The 16,960-nt window shown below is 49.9% G+C and overlaps 1 protein-coding gene across 1 annotated transcript in view; it reads left to right on the top strand.

Moving 5' to 3' along the window:
- RUSC2 (RUN and SH3 domain containing 2) overlaps positions 1 to 16,960 on the top strand; it is a 32,454-nt gene that overhangs the window by 12,548 nt on the left and 2,946 nt on the right. The window contains 10 exon segments of the mRNA XM_087715191.1: positions 10,985 to 11,458; positions 11,461 to 11,745; positions 12,289 to 12,477; positions 12,788 to 12,931; positions 13,961 to 14,037; positions 14,556 to 14,730; positions 15,112 to 15,217; positions 16,123 to 16,169; positions 16,477 to 16,691; positions 16,693 to 16,959. Of these exon segments, the coding sequence (XP_087571317.1) occupies positions 10,985 to 11,458; positions 11,461 to 11,745; positions 12,289 to 12,477; positions 12,788 to 12,931; positions 13,961 to 14,037; positions 14,556 to 14,730; positions 15,112 to 15,217; positions 16,123 to 16,169; positions 16,477 to 16,691; positions 16,693 to 16,959 (1,979 nt within the window).

The following is a 16,960-nucleotide window of genomic DNA, read 5'->3' as shown; positions in this document are numbered from 1 at the left end:
AATTAAAAGTTTTTTTTTCTCTGCATGAATCTTATCTGGCTAAACAAAAAAATAATCCATGCAAGCATAAACTAACATCAGAAAGCAATTATCAGTTACAAAAATATTTAAGTGAGTTTCATCAAGGCTTGTTGATTCGTTCTTCGACCTTAGCTGCCGACTTGCTTCTTGGCCTCTGATCTAACCCTCACGTTTCTCATGAAGATATACTCTGCTGGCTTTCTTTCACCCATCTCTCTGTTGTTTGGGCATGACGGGGCCACTGTGGTACTTACATTGGTTCATCAATGAACTTCTTTATTTCTCTACAGTGAGGTTACACGTCAAAGGTGGCTCATATACACCTTCAGACCTGTCAATCAGCTCCAGCAGAGTGAATGCTCTGGGGTTGATTCAAGGCGTTTTTCTTGCACGTACGGAAAAATCTCCCAGCGTGTCATCGTCTGCACTCCTCAAGTCAATGGTCTTTTCCTCACCAGCTCTGAACACAAGAGTGTCTGGATGATCATTTCACTGAAAGTGTACCATGCTGAGGGCTGAATGGCTGGCAAAACAGCATCTACTACAGCTGCCTTTTGCAGTCTGACTTGCAGCTGGAACAGCACATGACGCAGGACTTCAATCCAGGAATGTTTTACTTTGATGTTGAACCAGCAGGAGTACTACACACCAATGATATATTCCAACTCAAGGTTTTTTTTGGGGGGGGGGGGTTGCCTTTAAAGCCATGTTTTGAAACCCATATTCGACAACACCTATTTGCAGTTGTCAACCAACATGAATGGCTTATGGGGCCAATATCCAGAAGAGCCAGATCTGTGGGGACTTCTCCTTTGTGATCCTACATCCATGTGCTTGATCAGTAGAGAGATCCTTTACAATACTTTTCACTCAGTGAAATGAGAGACTCACCAATTGAAACTCTGGTGAATGAAGGATCAGTGTGAAGTCCTGTTGCATGTTGACAATTTTACATGCTCATTTGTTGTTAGACGAGGACTTCTGATCCAATTCTGTGACTAAGTGTCGCAGGGGCAACTCATTCGTGTGGAGTGCACACACCAACCAGATCAACTTCCGGTCAAGCATGACCTCTACCCAGTGCATGGCACCACCTTCCCATCCAGTATTAACAATTGTAGAATCTCCTCCAGTGGCCTTCAAGCTTTTGTCGGTGCCTTTTTTTCTTCACGAAATACCCCAGATTATCTGCCATCACTTGATTTTTGAGCCTTTCTCTGAAGGGAATCTTCCACTCGCTCCCTGCATACAGTATGATGATCTTCTTTCATGGTTCTGGGCAATTGCTAGTCTGAACTGCTTGCTTTCAGCATAACTCTAGTTGCATCTATACGGCCATCGAAGACGATGCATTCTACTCCGCCCTTCCTACAGAGCTCATCATAATCTTGGTCTAGGGACTTCATAATGTTTTCCTGGGCTCTCTTGACTTTATTGTGGTCAACCACGAGTCTCTTGTCTTCTTTGGTGATCAAGCCAGCTTCTATGAAGGCATCTGTGGTAATGGCAGCAGTGGCACGTAGACCAACTATGCTCTGCATAGGGGCATTTGTTACTCTAATCTACTGTATTCTGTCTTTTCTTTTGAAGTAGAGGGCACATGGGTTTGGCCTAAGGCAGGGGTGCCTTAGTCACAGCCCACACATCACAGGCTGGCCAAGCCCACCCCTGGTTTAGCAAAGGGGGGAAAGTCGCGATTTGTCACATAGCGACAATGTGATGCCACGAGTTTGACACCCCTGGTTTAAGGCCTCTTCATGACTTCCATCACGTTCCTCTTCAACTTCATCATCAGTCGTCTTTCTTCATTTTCATCATAAGAGATAATTACTTCATTTGTCAGTCTGGGGGGTCAGTCTCTCAGGCTGGGGGGGTGAAATTTTACGCCCCTCAGACAGGGTTCGCAATTTGGGAGTCCTCCTGGATCCACAGCTGACTTTAGAACATCATCTGTCGGCTGTGACCAGGGGGGCATTTGCCCAGGTTCGCCTGGTGCACCAATTGTGTCCCTACCTGAACCGGGAGGTTCTCGCAATAGTCACTCACGCCCTTGTGACCTCAAGACTGGACTACTGCAATGCGCTCTACATGGGGCAGCCCCTGAAGAGCATTCGGAGTCTTCAGCTTGTCCAGAATGCAGCCGTGCAAGTGATTGTGGGTGCACCCCGGTACACCCACATCACACCTATCCTCCGCGAGCTGCACTGGCTGCCTATTGGTCTCCGGATACGCTTCAAGGTGCTAGTTGTCACTTATAAAGCCCTTCATGGTATTGGACCTGGGTACTTGAGAGACCGCCTGCTGCCAATTACCTCCCAAAGGCCCATTAGATCCCACAGACTAGGCTCCTCCGGGATTCCATCTACCGGCTAGTGTCGATTTGCAACCACCCGGAGGAGGGCCTTCTCTGTGGCTGCTCCGGCCCTTTGGAACGAACTCCCCGCGGAGATCCGGACCCTCACCTCCCTTCAGGCTCTCCGTAAAGCCGTTAAAACCTGGCTGTTCCGACAGGCCTGGGGTTGACGAGTTCCCTTCCCCGCTTGAATTATGTGACTGTTGATTGTTTTTAAATTTTCTCTGTATCCTGTTTGTTGTTTTTGCCTTGTCTGTATTACTCCCTCCCTGGGTTTGTTAGCCGCCCTGAGTCCCTCCGGGAATAGGGCGGCATATAAATGAAATAAACCTATGACGTAAATAAACCTAACCAACCTAGTATCCAAATCTCTGGAATACTTCTCTGGTTATGTTTAGTGAGCCTCTGTCTCATCGTCTTGCCCCTTTTGCCTTTTGCCTCCTCGTTTCTGCTCAGCCGCATCTGGTGAACTAATCTGGTGCGATCCAAAAGGTTTCGGTTCGGTTTCGGTTTATTGGTTTTGTATGCCGCCCACTCCCGAAGGACTCCGGGTGGCTCACAATAAACAGGGGAGGGAATAAATAAGACAATACAAACAATTTTAAAATTCACAACAGTCACAATTAAGACGGGGCTGGGTGCTTTAACAGCCCCCAGCCTGCCGGAACAGCCAGGACTTAGTAGCTTTACGGAAGGCCGGGAGGGTCGTAAGGGTCCGGATCTCCACGGGGAGCTCGTTCCAGAACTAGTCTTCTCTCTCTGACCTCGAACGAAAGCATGTTCCTTCAGTGGCGCCTTTGTCTCCTTACAGCAGGTGCAGCTAATGTGAGCTTCTTTTTTTATAGCCAGCAGGGCAGCCGAATTCGGCACACAGAACAATTTGACACTTGGAGTTGAGGATGTCAAACAGTTTGTCAAATTTCACGGTGAAAGTCTCTTTGGCATCTAGCTTTCCTCTCCCAAGAGTTCTGGCTTGATCCCAGCTCTCCTGGATCTTGTTCAAGATTGTCACCCGTGAATTTACAACGGGGATCACGAAAGAACTTTTCGCTTGTTCTCACTTTTCAGGCACTTTTGCATGCCTCTTGCACGACTGGCTGCTGGGTAGTTTCTAGCATCATCCCTACTTTGTTCTCTCTTAACAGTAGGGCGTATCTGAGGATGTTTGGAGTTCAGATGGCAACAGTCACAATTAGGTTGCTCATGTGAGTGAATGTTCCCAGGCTTGTTCTTTTTTTAAGAAGCCATTTCAGGCCAGTTATCACACTTGCAGGAAACGAGGCCAACAGTATTAACCCTCTCAAACAAAATAACGTTTGACAAAAAGGGAAAGACAGCTGAACTTGTGAAATGAAGCAAATAAAATGTTACGATATTTATGTAGTTTCTTACCAAAACACATCTACATTATGTTAAAGCAGTGTTTCTCAACCTTGGCGACTTTAAATCCTGTAGACTTCAACTCCCAGAATCCCCCAGCCAGCATAGCTTATTAGGCATATTATGCCTAGGAGAAAAATTACTAGTTTAAACAAAATTTGGTCTCCCACCAATTGTTCCAACCAGTGATGTGCAGTGAGGTTTATGGCTGGTGAGGCACTGACACAGGGTTTCAAATTTTTTTAGACCTGTGGACTTCAACTCCCAGAATTCCACAGCCAGGCATGCTCAATTCCGATTTAAAGCGACAGCATTTGTTTTTCTCCTTTGCAAAAAAGTTTTCCTTCATTCTTTTTCTCTCCTCCCCCTCCTTCCTCCCTCTCTCCCTCCCTCCCCCTCTCTCAAACAGACACACGCACACAGAGAAGTTGGATCCCTCTCTCACTCACTCCCTCTCAAACAAACACAGACACGGACGTTGGATTGGATATATTTTCCAATGGCTTGAAAGCAGCTCCTCTGCCATTCCCCCCCCCAATTCCCCTGCTGCCTTCCGATCCGAGCCTTTGATTGCAGGTGGAGCCACGTTGCCCTTTTCAAATTGTAATCAATGAAGCTGGGCTTATATACTTTTATCCTGGCGTGTGTGTGTGTTGAAGTCTACAGGATTTAAAGTCACCAAGGTTGAGAAACACTGTGTTAAAGTAACCAAAACATCTTTACATTCCCCAAGGCGTCTTACCCTTTTGAGCACCCCTGGAGTTTGGAAACTGAAAGTTGAAAAATTTGATACTGGGGCAGGGACTGGAATGACTGTGTGGGCAGGAGGCCTCTGGAAGCTTCTTCTCAGACAACAGGATAAAACATTAGTAAGCAGAAGTCTAAATTTTGAAAGAGATAATAGGGGAAGTTCAGAAAAGTGTCTATATTTTTGATTTATTTTTAAATGAATTGTTTGAATTTGGATGGAAAAACTGACATCCTGGGCCGCAGAATGAAAAAGCGGTTTTATTAGGGTGGAGAAGTGAACTAAAATGAGGAAAGTAACAGGGCAAATGCAGGTTCTCCAATTAAGAAGCACAACTTTTTAAAAAAGTTTGTTTATTTTTTGTTCTCTATATACAATTATAGAGAGGAGGAGAGGAAGATGGAAGGGAGGAGAGAAAGAGAGAAGGAGAGGGGGTATTAGCCTACTTAGCGCATTATTTATTCTTCTGTCCAATCACAATATATACAGATTGTTCCAGTCTTGTCACCTTGTCTTATACCAATCGTAAAATCTCTTCCAGAGTTCAAAATATTCTGATTCCCCTTTATTTTTAAGTTCCAAGAGTGAGCCTATCTGCTTCTGCACAGGCCAACACTTTCCTGATTATATCTAGCTCTGATGGCGTATTTTCTTTTTTCCAATATTGCGCAAAAGTTATGCGCGCCGCAGTTAGTACATGTATAATTAGAAAGAGTCCATTTTTCTTAAACCCCACCGGTATTATGCCTAGGAGAAAAATTTCTAGTTTAAACAAAATTTGGTCTCCCACCAATTGTTCCAACCAGTGACGTGCGGTGAGGTTTATGGCTGGTGAGGCACTGACACAGGGTTTTCAAATTTTCTTTAGACTTGTGGACTTCAACTCCCAGAATTCCACAGCCAGGCATGCTCAATTCCGATGTAAAGCGATAGCATTTGTTTTTCTCCTTTGCGAAAAAGTTTTCCTTCATTCTTTTTCTTCTCCCTCCCCCTCCTTCCTCCCTCTCTCCGTCCCTCCCCCCTCTCTCAAACAGACACACGCACACAGAGAAGTTGGATCCCTCTCTCACTCCCTCCCTCTCAAACAAACACAGACACGGAAGTTGGATTGGATATATTTTCCAATGGCTTGAAAGCAGCTCCTCTGCCATCCCCCCCCCCCAATTCCCCTGCTGCCTTCCGATCCGAGCCTTTGATTGCAGGTGGAGCCACGTGCCTTTTCAAACCTTGTGATCAATGAAGCTGGACTTATATACTTTTATCCAGGTGTGTGTGTGAGTGTGTGTGTTTGAAAAGGCAACGTGGCTGTGCATGCAATCAAACTTTTTGAATTCCTCCCCCTCCCTCCGACCCACACACATACCTTTTCCAGCTGTTTCAGAGAGGATTTCAACTCTGCTCTTGCCTGCCATCATGAAAAGAAAAAAAATGTAAAAGGAAAAAGGCAAGAGCTGAATTCAGGCTGGGCTAGTTGCTGCCAGAGCCTCTAAAAAGCCTCTAAAAAACCGCCCTCTACAGGAGGCAAGAGAATGACGTGCCTCATCTACATAAGGAATTTTTCGGCTTTTAACCCTTGCTTAGCTCTGCTCAAGTGATCATAAAGTCAGGCTAGATGAGGCATCTCATTCTCCTGCCGCCTCCTGTAGAGAGCACTTTTTAGAGGCTTTTTTAAACAGTTAAGCACTAAGCAGAGTCATCCACTGTGACTCTGGCAGCAACTAGCTCAGCCTTTTTCCTTTTAATTTTCTTTTCTTTTCATGATGACAGTGGTGAGGCTCTGCCTCCCCTGCTTCCCCTGACTGCACGTCCTTGGTTCCAACCATGATTGAATCATTTTCCAATATCTTTTGGCCTCATTGCATGTCCACCACATAGGATAAAAAGTGCCTGGTGTTTTTTTACACTTCCAACAATTTGGGGCCAGATTTTTAAACATTTTGGAGAGCCGTGCTGGGGAGAGATGCCATCTGCAGAACATCTTATAAAGATTTTCTTTATACGCCATAGCCAATGTTAGTTTCCAATTAAGTATCCAAAGTTTTTCCCACTTAGCCAATTCCACATTATAACCAACATTTTTCGCCCAGGCGACCATAGTTTCTTTGACATGTTCCTCCTCTACCTTATGTTCCAACAAAAATCTATACAACGCTTTGATCAACCTGTTTTCTGTTTGTATCAAAAGTTTATCTAATATTGTGTAATCTTTAGCAATGCCTTCCTTCTTCCTGTCCTGTGCAAACCTTGATTGTATCTGTAAATAGGACCACCATTCTACTTGTCTGGCCTAGGACCCGGATATCTGTGAGACCGCCTTCTGCCACATACCTCCCAACGGCCGATAAGATCTCACAGGATGGGCCTTCTCCGGGTTCCATCGGCCGGACAATGCCGGCTGGCGGCCCCTCGGGGGAGGGCCTTCTCTGTAGCTGCTCCAGCCCTGTGGAACGATCTCCCCGCAGAGATCCGGAGCCTTCCAACTCTCTCGGCCTTCCGAAAAGCCACTAAAACCTGGCTATTCCGGCAGGCCTGGGGCTGTTGACCTCATGAATGAGGTCCAGCCCCACCTAGATTGAGTGTATGGTGCGTTGCTTTTTAAATCTGTTTCTCTTTCCCTATTTTTTAACCTTTTGCCTTTTTGTCTTGTACTTTGTAAGCTGCCCGGAGTCCTTCGGGATTGGGCGGCATATAAATTTATTAAATTTACAATTTTTGTACCCCTTGTGATGCCAATTCTAATCTAGTTTTGATCTCCCTCTGTCTGTTCAATAACTCTTTATATGTAACAATATTTTCCATATTAATTAAATTTGGGTGTATATATGCTTCCATCGTAGCTAGCCAAATGGGTGTTTCGGGATAGGGGTCGTGTTTAATTTTGTTCCATATTAATAACAGGGACTATCTGATGTAGTGTCTAATGAAATATTTATGTGCAAATCCTTTTTCATACCACAGGAAGGCAGGCCATCCTGCTTGGAGGTCATGAACTCCCAATTTGAGTAATCTTTTATTTCTCAACATTATCCATTCTCTTAGCCATGTTAGGGTGGCCGCAATATAATAAAGTTCCCAATCTGGTACGCCAAATCCTCCTTTTTCTTTCCAGCCATGTCTTGCATGGCTTTTGAGTTTTATTCTTGGTTTTCATTGAAGGAACATCTCTCTCTCTCTCTCTCTCTCTCTCTCTCTCTCTCTCTCTCTCTCTCTCTCTCTCTCTCTCTCTCTCTCTCTCTCTCTCTCTCTCTCTCTCTCTCAATCTCTCAATCTCTCAATCTCTCAATCTCTCAATCTCTCTCTCTCTCTCTCTCTCTCTCTCTCTCTCGTACTATTGTTCTTTTCTGGACAGACAAAGATGTAACACATAGAACCTTCTTCAATCATATACATCACGTCGTTTGAGTTTTTGTGCATCATTTCCATAGTCCTCACTTTCAATTGTATATAAAATCACAAATTATCAGTCTGATATATATGTATACATTATTGTCATTATCATATCATCAATCCAGTGTATTATATAAAAAGTTATTGTAACTATTAAACATGCATTGCTTTCACATCCTTTTGTATGAAATATTCTAAATTTGAAGTAAAACTATAAAATGGCATTCCATTAAGTCCTCCTAAAACCATCCAGTGACATTACATCTTTATAACATATTCTAAATAAAAACTGGTTATATTTAATAACAAAAACTTTTATACTTCCATTCATAGTCCTCATTTGCAGTTTGTATAAACTTTCATGTCATCAAACTAGTATATACAGTATATATGCATTGTTATCAATATTACTCTTTTTTTTAATTTGTTACTTTTTTTTTTTGAAAATCAAAAGTTTTATTTCTTTTAAAACAAACATTTCATCATTCCTCAATCAGTAAGACATCAAAGTACAATTTTTTGTATGTCAAAATAATTCTAGTTTACCACCAAATTCTTGTCTAGCCTAATGCATACCCCTCCCTCCCTCCCCCCTCCCCCCAACCCCCCTCCTCCTCCCCCCTGACTTTCCAGAACCCGTACACGATATGGATTTTTAACAAACACAGTCTAAAATCTGTTGAAAAAAAGAAATAAAGAAATGAATGGCATTCTACATTGACCTTAGCTTCTTCTTGCTGAACTAACTTTAAACAATTTAAATCATTTCTGATCTTAAGCATAGGCTAACTGGAGTTTCTTGGTCCCGTATTTATTTTGTATATAGTCAATCCATTTTTTCCCAGTCTCGTTTATATCTCTCACTTGAGTGATCTTTAAGATATGCCGATATTTTAGCCATCTCGGATAAATTTGTAACTTTCAATGTCCATTCTTGGATTGTAGGCAAGTCTTCCTTCTTCCAGTATATTACTCATTTATATGGCTATAACTGTTCTCCCATCATTTTATACATGATACTCTAAATTTAACTAAGTTTGACTTAATTTTTATTATAAACTTTCATGACATCAACCTGTGTTTCCACAAGTAGCGCAGTTTTATATCTCATGCCATTTGTAGAATGAATATTCTGGTTGTTTTCTTGGTAGGTCTTATATGGACTTCTCTTCACAACTTGTTGCTCATTGCATATTTTATGAACACTCGAAACCCTCCATTTGTTCCTTCCGTCAACTTATCTTTGGTTATCATCGATAATTCTGTCAAGATTTCTCTCCTTACTTCCATCAAATTTTCTCTTTTCTTCTTCTGTACTTTGAGGTCTGAGATAGAGTTCCAGTCCATCTGTCTCCCCTTTCCATAGTCCACTCTTTGCTATTTCCAACCACGCTTTACTGTCAGTATCAACAATTTTCTTATCTCTTTGCTCCTTTTTTTCAATTTTTGGAACTCTGTCCTCAACTTTCTCCGTTTGGTAAATGTCCTCAATTTTTCCATCTCTTTTTGCTGATCTTCGTTCTACATTGTCCATTCTCACCTCAATTTTCTCTGTTATTACTAATATTTTTTGAATTTCAAACATAATAGCAATAGTTAGACTTATATACCGCTTCATAGGGCTTTCAGCCCTCTCTAAGCGGTTTACAGAGTCAGCATATCGCCCCCAACAACAATCCGGGTCCTCATTTTACCCACCTCGGAAGGATGGAAGGCTGAGTCGACCTTGAGCCTGGTGGGATTTGAACAGCCGAACTGCTGAACTGCAGTCAGCTGAAATAGCCTGCAGTGCTGCATTTAACCACTGCGCCACCTCAGCTCCTAATCATTATCATTTGTAATATTAGTTTCTTTTTCGTGTTGCGCCATTCTTCCAACATATAAACACTGCCACTATAGCTTTCAAAGCTTTTTGTTATATTTCAAGCAAGATCATTATAATCTTTCAGTTCAAGGCTTTATCTTCACTCCAGTCCAGCAATTTATAGAGCTCCCAAAGAGCACCTGTGTAAAAAATCAGTGCTCTTCCCACTATCTCTCCCAATAAACAAACTGAAATGCCTTGAAGTGTAAATCTAATGATCAAAGAGAAGAAAGAAAAAACAATGTTTCCAAGCTTCCAGCCTTAAAGTGGCAGTGTTACTTTTTTTTCCTGCTGTTACAGCCCTCTTTATATTCTTTATATTCCAAAATCATGGAGAAGAATTCTTAAGAGGAAAACAATCTAATCAAGCATTGTAGAAAAAAGAAATTTATAATCCACAAGTATAAGAAAAAAAAAAAGAATAAAAAGTAGAAGAAAAACTAACCCATCCACTTTAAAAAATAGGAAACAATTGCAGAAATTCCATCTGTAAAAATAAAAAATAGAAAAATATAACACACTAAGTTTAATGTAGTTTAATCTTGCCGCTTATTTTCTTCTGTCTTCAATTTTAATTTAGTTATGATTTTTTTGGGGTAATCTCTTTTCTAATAATTAAATTTCCTCACCACTTCGACACACTTTCTCTTCCGTTTTCTTTCCATTTTGGAGCTGTCCCAACTTCAGCAGCTTCAAGGCTGCATTTCTGTCTTCAGAAAAAGAGCTTTTCCTGGATCGATCAGGGACTTGGCGATGCCCCTGTGATCAGCAGGACGTGCTCTTCTCTATCACCATCTCTACGGGAAACTTTAGATCCAAAAGGACCATCCAGCAGGCCTTGCCCAGTCTTGAGAAACACCAAAAGGGGACATTGAGGGACACCCCCCCCCCAAAGCCCTGAACTCTTTATTTTGAATCAAAATTCTGGTTTGGGCACAGGATAAGCCAGTCTTAACCCTCTTCCCCCAGCATCCTGTGCTGGCTATGCGGGTTGCACCAACTTGGTCATGCTGGGGAATAACCAACCGGGGGTCTCCCTATCTGCCAGAGTCTGGGCGGGGGAGAGGCCTTAGGGAGTACATAACCTGCTGGTATGGGTGGGTGGGGTCTGCCTTTCCTCCTGTCCCCCACCATCCAAGAACATCAGGTCAAACAGGGCAGAGGGCTGGGCTCAGCTGTGCCATATTCGTCCATTGGGCAGTGCAACCTCTGCTCTCCTTCCCTTCCGCAGGTGGCGCAGCAGATGGCAAGGTGGTGCGCTACAGCAAGGACCAGCGCCCCACCACTTTGCCCATCCAGCCCTTCGTCTTCCAGCATCACTTTCCCAAGCCGGCGAAGGGCCGGGCCCTGCACAGCCACTTGGCCTCCAGCCTCTCCCAACTCTACAGCCTTTCAGCTGCCACTGCTGCTCGCCCAGCCAGCCGAACCCTCTCCTCTGCATCCCAGTCCTCCACCTCCACCGAGGGGCCTGTGGGGCAAGGCCAGCGTTCTGCCGATGGGGCGGTTTCCCTAGGCGACGGCCATGCCAAGAGTGGGCCGGGGCCCGAGACCACTCGCCTGTCCCCGCTGGGCAGTTACTCTCCGGTGCGTAACAACGTGCCTTTCTTCCAAAGCGGGGAGTCCTCCTCCTGCTCGCCCACCCCGGAGACGCAGCCCCCCCGCAGCAAGTCCTGTCCAGTCTCTGCCAACCTCCTGCCCAGCACAGAGCTTCTCCAGCTGCTGGCAGCTGTGCCACCCAGGGGCGTACAGGGGCCGGTGCCTCACACAAGCAGAGTGAGAGCCCCTCTCCGGTGGCCAAGAAGGAGGAACCCCCAGGCCTGCCTGCACCACTGGCCAAGGACCGGCTCCCAGTTGGATCCCTCCTGCCGTTGTTGTCCGGGGGCTGGAGCCTGGCCGGAGCGGAGACCCACAGTGAACCCCAATGGAAGATAGGGGGCAGTGAGGCTGCCAGCTTCAGCTCCTTGGGCGTTGGCATCACCCGGCCTCTCAATGGTAGGTGGGCATTGCAAGGAAAGGCTTAACTTTGCATGCCCGGAATGTGTCTATGTGTTCATTTGTCCTAAAGGTAAATAACTGGGAGGGAGGGGGTTTCTGTTCTGCCCCTTGTAGTTGAGGGTTTAAGGGACCCTGAAAGTCCATCAGTTCACAGCCAGGAACATTGAGATGACCAGCCCTGTTCCTAGGGAGCCTCCAGGCCCTTTGCCTCCCTGGCCATTTTGGGCAGTGCCAAGAGGGGGGCTCCACGTGGGGGATCAGCCTCCCGGGGGGGGGGGGCATGCAGACCTGTCTGGTCCTGAGCCCATTTGTGCCCTTTCACCAGAGGCAAAGTGGGGGAGGAGGTGGTGAGGGGGTCTCTGCTTGGTAGGCAGGGCCCCCTTCACCCCTTCCATCTTGCCTAACCCATGAGGCCCTGGCCAGGTGGCTCCCCTGCATGGATCAGTCTCCCTGGCTGCAATGCCACTCTTGCCGCTCACGGCCACCTGCCTCTGTCTCCTTCTCGGCTCCCCTCCCGCAACCGGCCTGTTGCACCCACAGCCAACCACCTGTCCCTCCAAGCCCTGAAGTGGCGAGAGTACCGGCGGAGGAACCCCCTGGGGCTGGACCGCGTCTCAGACCTGGCAGGGCTGACCGGATGCCTGGACTGGAAGCCGCCGGAGAGCAAGACCCCTGGAGGGAACCCTCTGCTGGAGATGCCGGTGGGCCATTCCGGACCCAGACTCCACGGTGGGCCTCGGCTGTGGCGGCTCCCCTCCGTGGCTGCCCTTGGCTGCTCAGCCCAAGGAAAGGCTGCTCGGGGGCCATGGGGGCCGTGGGCTTGACTCAGGGCTCCCCCGCACCCCCATTTGGTCTCTTCCTCAACCTGGCCTGGGGTCTCTCTGGGGTCAGAGATACCACGGATGGGATTTAACTTTCTTTAGCCGTGGCTTTCCCCAGGCTCAGCCACCCAGAGGCTGCTTGGAATTGGGCAGCCCCGGAGGCCATCAAGTAACAGGTGGGTGTGCCGTGTCCCTCCCCTCCCCCCCGCGTCTTGCAGGACCCCCGGTGAAAGAGCCACAGCAGAGCTTCCCCGACTTCTTCCCCGACTGTTTCTCCTTGGCTGAGAAGCCGCCGGCTGAGTTCTGCCTCTCCCCTGATGGCAACACAGAGTCCGTCTCCGTGGATCTGCTGCAGAAGAAGGGTGGTCCGGGGGGGGGGGGGCTGGGGACGGCCCCCCGGCACTTGCACCCTTCCAAGGTTTCTTCCATAGGTGCTGGGGGTGGGGTTTCTGTGGGGGGGGTATCAGGTGGGGGCCTTCTCAGCAGCTGCTGCTTGCAGAGGTAGAGGACAGAGGGCAGTGAGGAAGGCCATGGTGCCCTCCAACTGTGGCAGCCCAGCTGGAGGTTCCTTGCCCGGAGCAGAGCCGTCTTTTGAGGGGGCTTGGGGGGATGGGACCCTCTGGTGGTGTCAGGAGAGGAGGCTCTGCTCCCCCCTGAGCTGTTTCCATATTTAAGCCCCCACAAATGTTAGGCCTGGGGAGCATGTTCCATGCGTGGGGCAGACAAGGGGTGGTTGCAATCTTTCTCCCCTGCAGGAGGTACTGAGGAGGTTCTTGGAGGGAGGGGGGTCTTTGGAGAAAGGAGACTGGGGTCTTTAGGGTCCCCCAGCTGCTCTGCACTCCCTACGCTTTCAGCCCCCTCTCCCATATAGCTTGAGAGGAGGGGTCATTTGACACAGAAGAGCCCTCCCACCCCAAATTTCTGGAGCCAGAATAGGCCCTCCAAAGTCCTGGATAGGAAGGAGGGGTGTAACGTTCCCGTGGTTCGCCCATGAGGCCAATGTTGAGAAAAGACAGGACACGACCTTTCTCGGGATGGAGCAACCCAGATTGGGGGTCTGAGTGCCCCTTTTATTGAGATAGGACAAAGGCAGGAGGAGCAATAGCATGTGAGTAAAAACAGCCTGTAAAAGTACAATTTCTAATCTACTGCTCAGTCTATATATGGTCAAATCCTGGGCGTCATTGGTAGGGCACATCTCAGGATGTTATGTTATGAAACTATCAGGATGTTATGGAGTATTAGGAGTTTGTTTCCTCCTGTGTGGTTCAGCGTGACTCTGCATGCCCGGGATGAACTGGGCCATGGGGGACACACACCTACACAAGGAACTATATTACAACAGAAGGGGTGGTGCAAGCTCAGCCTCCTCTCTTCCTTCTGCCCACCAGGCCTCGTCAAAGCAATCAACATGTCCGTGGACCTCATCGTGGCCCACTTTGGGACCAGCAGGGATCCTGGAGTGAAGGTGAGCTGGCTTTACTCTTGGCCTCCTTTCCCTTCAGTGCCTCCATCGTTCCAGTGAGAGGCCTTCCCTGACATGGCCTTTTGAGGTATGTGACAGTGGAAGGGGGCAGGAAGTGGGGGGGGGGGGCTTGGAAAAGATGGAAGATCAGCCCCAAGAAAGAGGAGCAGGTGAGGAGGAGACTCAAGTGGGACCGTCTTGGCTCTTACGGTAACTTGCAGACTTCATGGGCAGGTGGGCAACCAGGCCAAGCGCATTCCCCCCCCTCCCCCCTACTTGCCAGGAAAGCCGCCTCCCCGGGGTTTTGCCTGGCGGCCCCATCCCCACCAGGCAGCAGGTGACCCTGGCAGCTTCATCCAAGAGCAGGACCGCCCCAAAGCCTGCTGAGGTCTCTGCCAACCCTGCACGGCGGAGGGGGAGAGGAGGGAAAGGCTTGGGCCCGGGGGAGGACTGCTGGGAGGGCTGTGGAGGGGGGAGAGCAGGCATGGCTCCCACCCTCTAACCTCTCCTCTCTCCTCCAGGCCAAACTGGGGAACAGCTCGGTGAGCCCTAATGTGGGGCACCTCGTCCTGAAGTACCTGTGTCCGGCCATCCGAGATATCCTGAGCGACGGGCTGAAGGCCTACGTGCTGGATGTGATCGTTGGCCAGAGGCGGAACGTCCCCTGGAGCATCGTGGAGGCCTCCACACAGCTGGGTAGGGAGCCTTGGGGTCCGGTCTCCGAGGGTCGCCCTGCCCTCCTCCTGCCCTGGGGTGGCCCCAGGTCTCCCTCCCAGCATCCATCGGTCCTGGCCCAGAGGAAGAAGCCGGCACCCCTCAGGCTGGGATGGGGGTGAGGGCTGTCCGGGTGAGCCCTGCGGCCTTGTTAAGCAGGTGGGCTGCCCAGAGTGCCAGCAAAGGGGGATCCGTCTCTCCTCTCCGGCTGCTTAAAAGAGGCAGTGGGGAGCAGCAGGAGGGGGGACACTGGCTCGGAAGTGCACTTGGAGGGGGGCTTTTGGACCTGAAGGCTTGGGGGCTCCCATAACTGAGGGAACCCACGGGTGGCCAACATATCCTCTGCCCGCTCCTCTCCCGCAGGGCCCTCGACGAAGGTCCTCCACAGCCTCTACAGCCGCATCAGCCAGTCCCCGGAGCTCAGCAGCCACAGCATGCGCTTCAACGCCTTCATCTTCGGGCTCCTCAAGTAAGCAGGGCTGCTTCCCCGCCCGTTGCGTGTGGGGGGCGTGGTGCTTTGCCCCGGGAAGGAGGCAGCACGAGGGAGGGGTCGTCCTGAAGCCGCGTTACTCAACCTCAGCCACTTTGAGGGGGCAACTCCCAGGATTCCCCAGCCAGCCAGCCGTACCCTAACCCTTAACTAACCCGGCCATGCTGGTTCCCAGGGAATTCTGGGAGTTGAAGTCCAGCAATGGGAGGAACGAAGGAGCCTCCTTTCGCCACCAGCCGAAAGATAGAACAGATTTTGTACCAGGACCCAACCTGACCCAACTCCGATGCTGCTCTGCTCCAGGGCGTCTCCCCGCTGCCTCCGCCCCCGCTTTGCCTGCCTGCCTCCCACCCACCCACTGACTGGCGGGCAGGGCCAAGAGGCTTCCTGGCAGGAAAGGAAGACCCAGAGGAGGGAGGTCGAGGCCTTGTGTTTGAGAGAAGCAGCCCAAGGGAGGAACCTCTGAGCATCCTCGGAGGGGGCTCTTCCTCCGTCAAAGGGAAAGGAGGAGCCTCCTCCATAAGCAAGGAGGCCGAGCCCCCCTGGACTCTCTCTCCAATGTGCCCCCAGCCCTCTGTTCGAAAGCAGCTTAGGCCCTGGGGCCGACGATTATTCGGTTCTTGGATTCTTATCCTCCTATCATTTTTCCATATATTTTTGGTCCAAATCAAGGCTGAAAACATACCTGCCACCCGCTTTTCCCAGAGGGCTGGCCTGAAGTCACCCAGCTGGCTTTCCTACCTAAGGCGGGACTAGAACTCCCCATCTCCCGGTTCCTAGGCCAGCAGCTTCACCCTGTGTCCCCAGATGGTTCTTGGGGCACCTCAGCCCCGTCCGGAGGCTCCTGCCCCTTCTCACCCGCTCTCGGCTTTCTCCCCCAACAGCGTCCGGTCCCTGGAGTTCTGGTTCAACCACCTCTACAACCACGAGGGTAGGTCTTTGCGCCTGACCGGAGGGGGGAAGGGCCCTGGCTGGGGCTGGGTCAGGGATGTTGCTCAGGTGGCGGCCCCGCCCTCTGCAGACAGAGACAGACCCTGCCAGGCCACTTGGCAACGGGCCCCTTCCCCAGCTTCTGAAAGAAGGCAGGGAGGGTTGGGGAGGGGGGGGGGGCTTGGTAGGATGGAGCTGAGCTGCCCGGAGCCTCCTGATCTCCTTTGGTTGCCGGCTGGGGCTCAGAGCTGCTGGAGCTGCCTGGGGGGGCCCTGGTGACCGTGCCCTTCTATTCCCCCCCCCCCCAGATGTGCTACAGGTGCACTACCAGCCAACGGGCCTCCTGCCGCTGGGGCACGGGGCCTGCCAGGGCCTCTTTGAGGAGGTGCTGCTGCTGCTCCAGCCCCTTTCCCTGCTGCCCTTCGGCCTGGACCTTCTCTTCGAGCACCACCTGCTGCAGGAGGGCCGGTGGCAGCAGCGGCAGAAGGAGCTCCTGCGGGGCCAGCAGGGCCTGCTGCTCTCCCGCCCACTCCACACTGCAGCTCATGCGCACCCGGGGCACCGCCCAGCGGGCCGGCGAAGCCTCCCGGGGCCCGGAGAGAGCGGCGGAGCCCACCAAGGGCCCCCCGGAGTTGAAGAAGGACAGGCAGGCCAGCTGGTGGCTGCAGCTCACCCAGAGCTCCCAGGTCTACATCCAGGGCTCCCCGGAGGGTGCCCGCCTCGCCCACCCCGAGCGCAAGAAGAGGGCGGGGGCCAAGTCGGCAGAGGCTGGGAAGGCCCCTCCCCCGAGGG

This window comes from Thamnophis sirtalis, unplaced genomic scaffold (assembly GCF_051295495.1).
Source record: "Thamnophis sirtalis isolate CommonGarterSnake01/CBP01778 unplaced genomic scaffold, rThaSir2_p1.2 scaffold_5, whole genome shotgun sequence".
NCBI classification, from domain to species: Eukaryota; Metazoa; Chordata; class Lepidosauria; order Squamata; family Natricidae; genus Thamnophis; species Thamnophis sirtalis.
The sequence above is the reverse complement of the archived record's forward strand: the minus strand, read 5'-3'. Positions and strand labels throughout refer to the sequence as shown.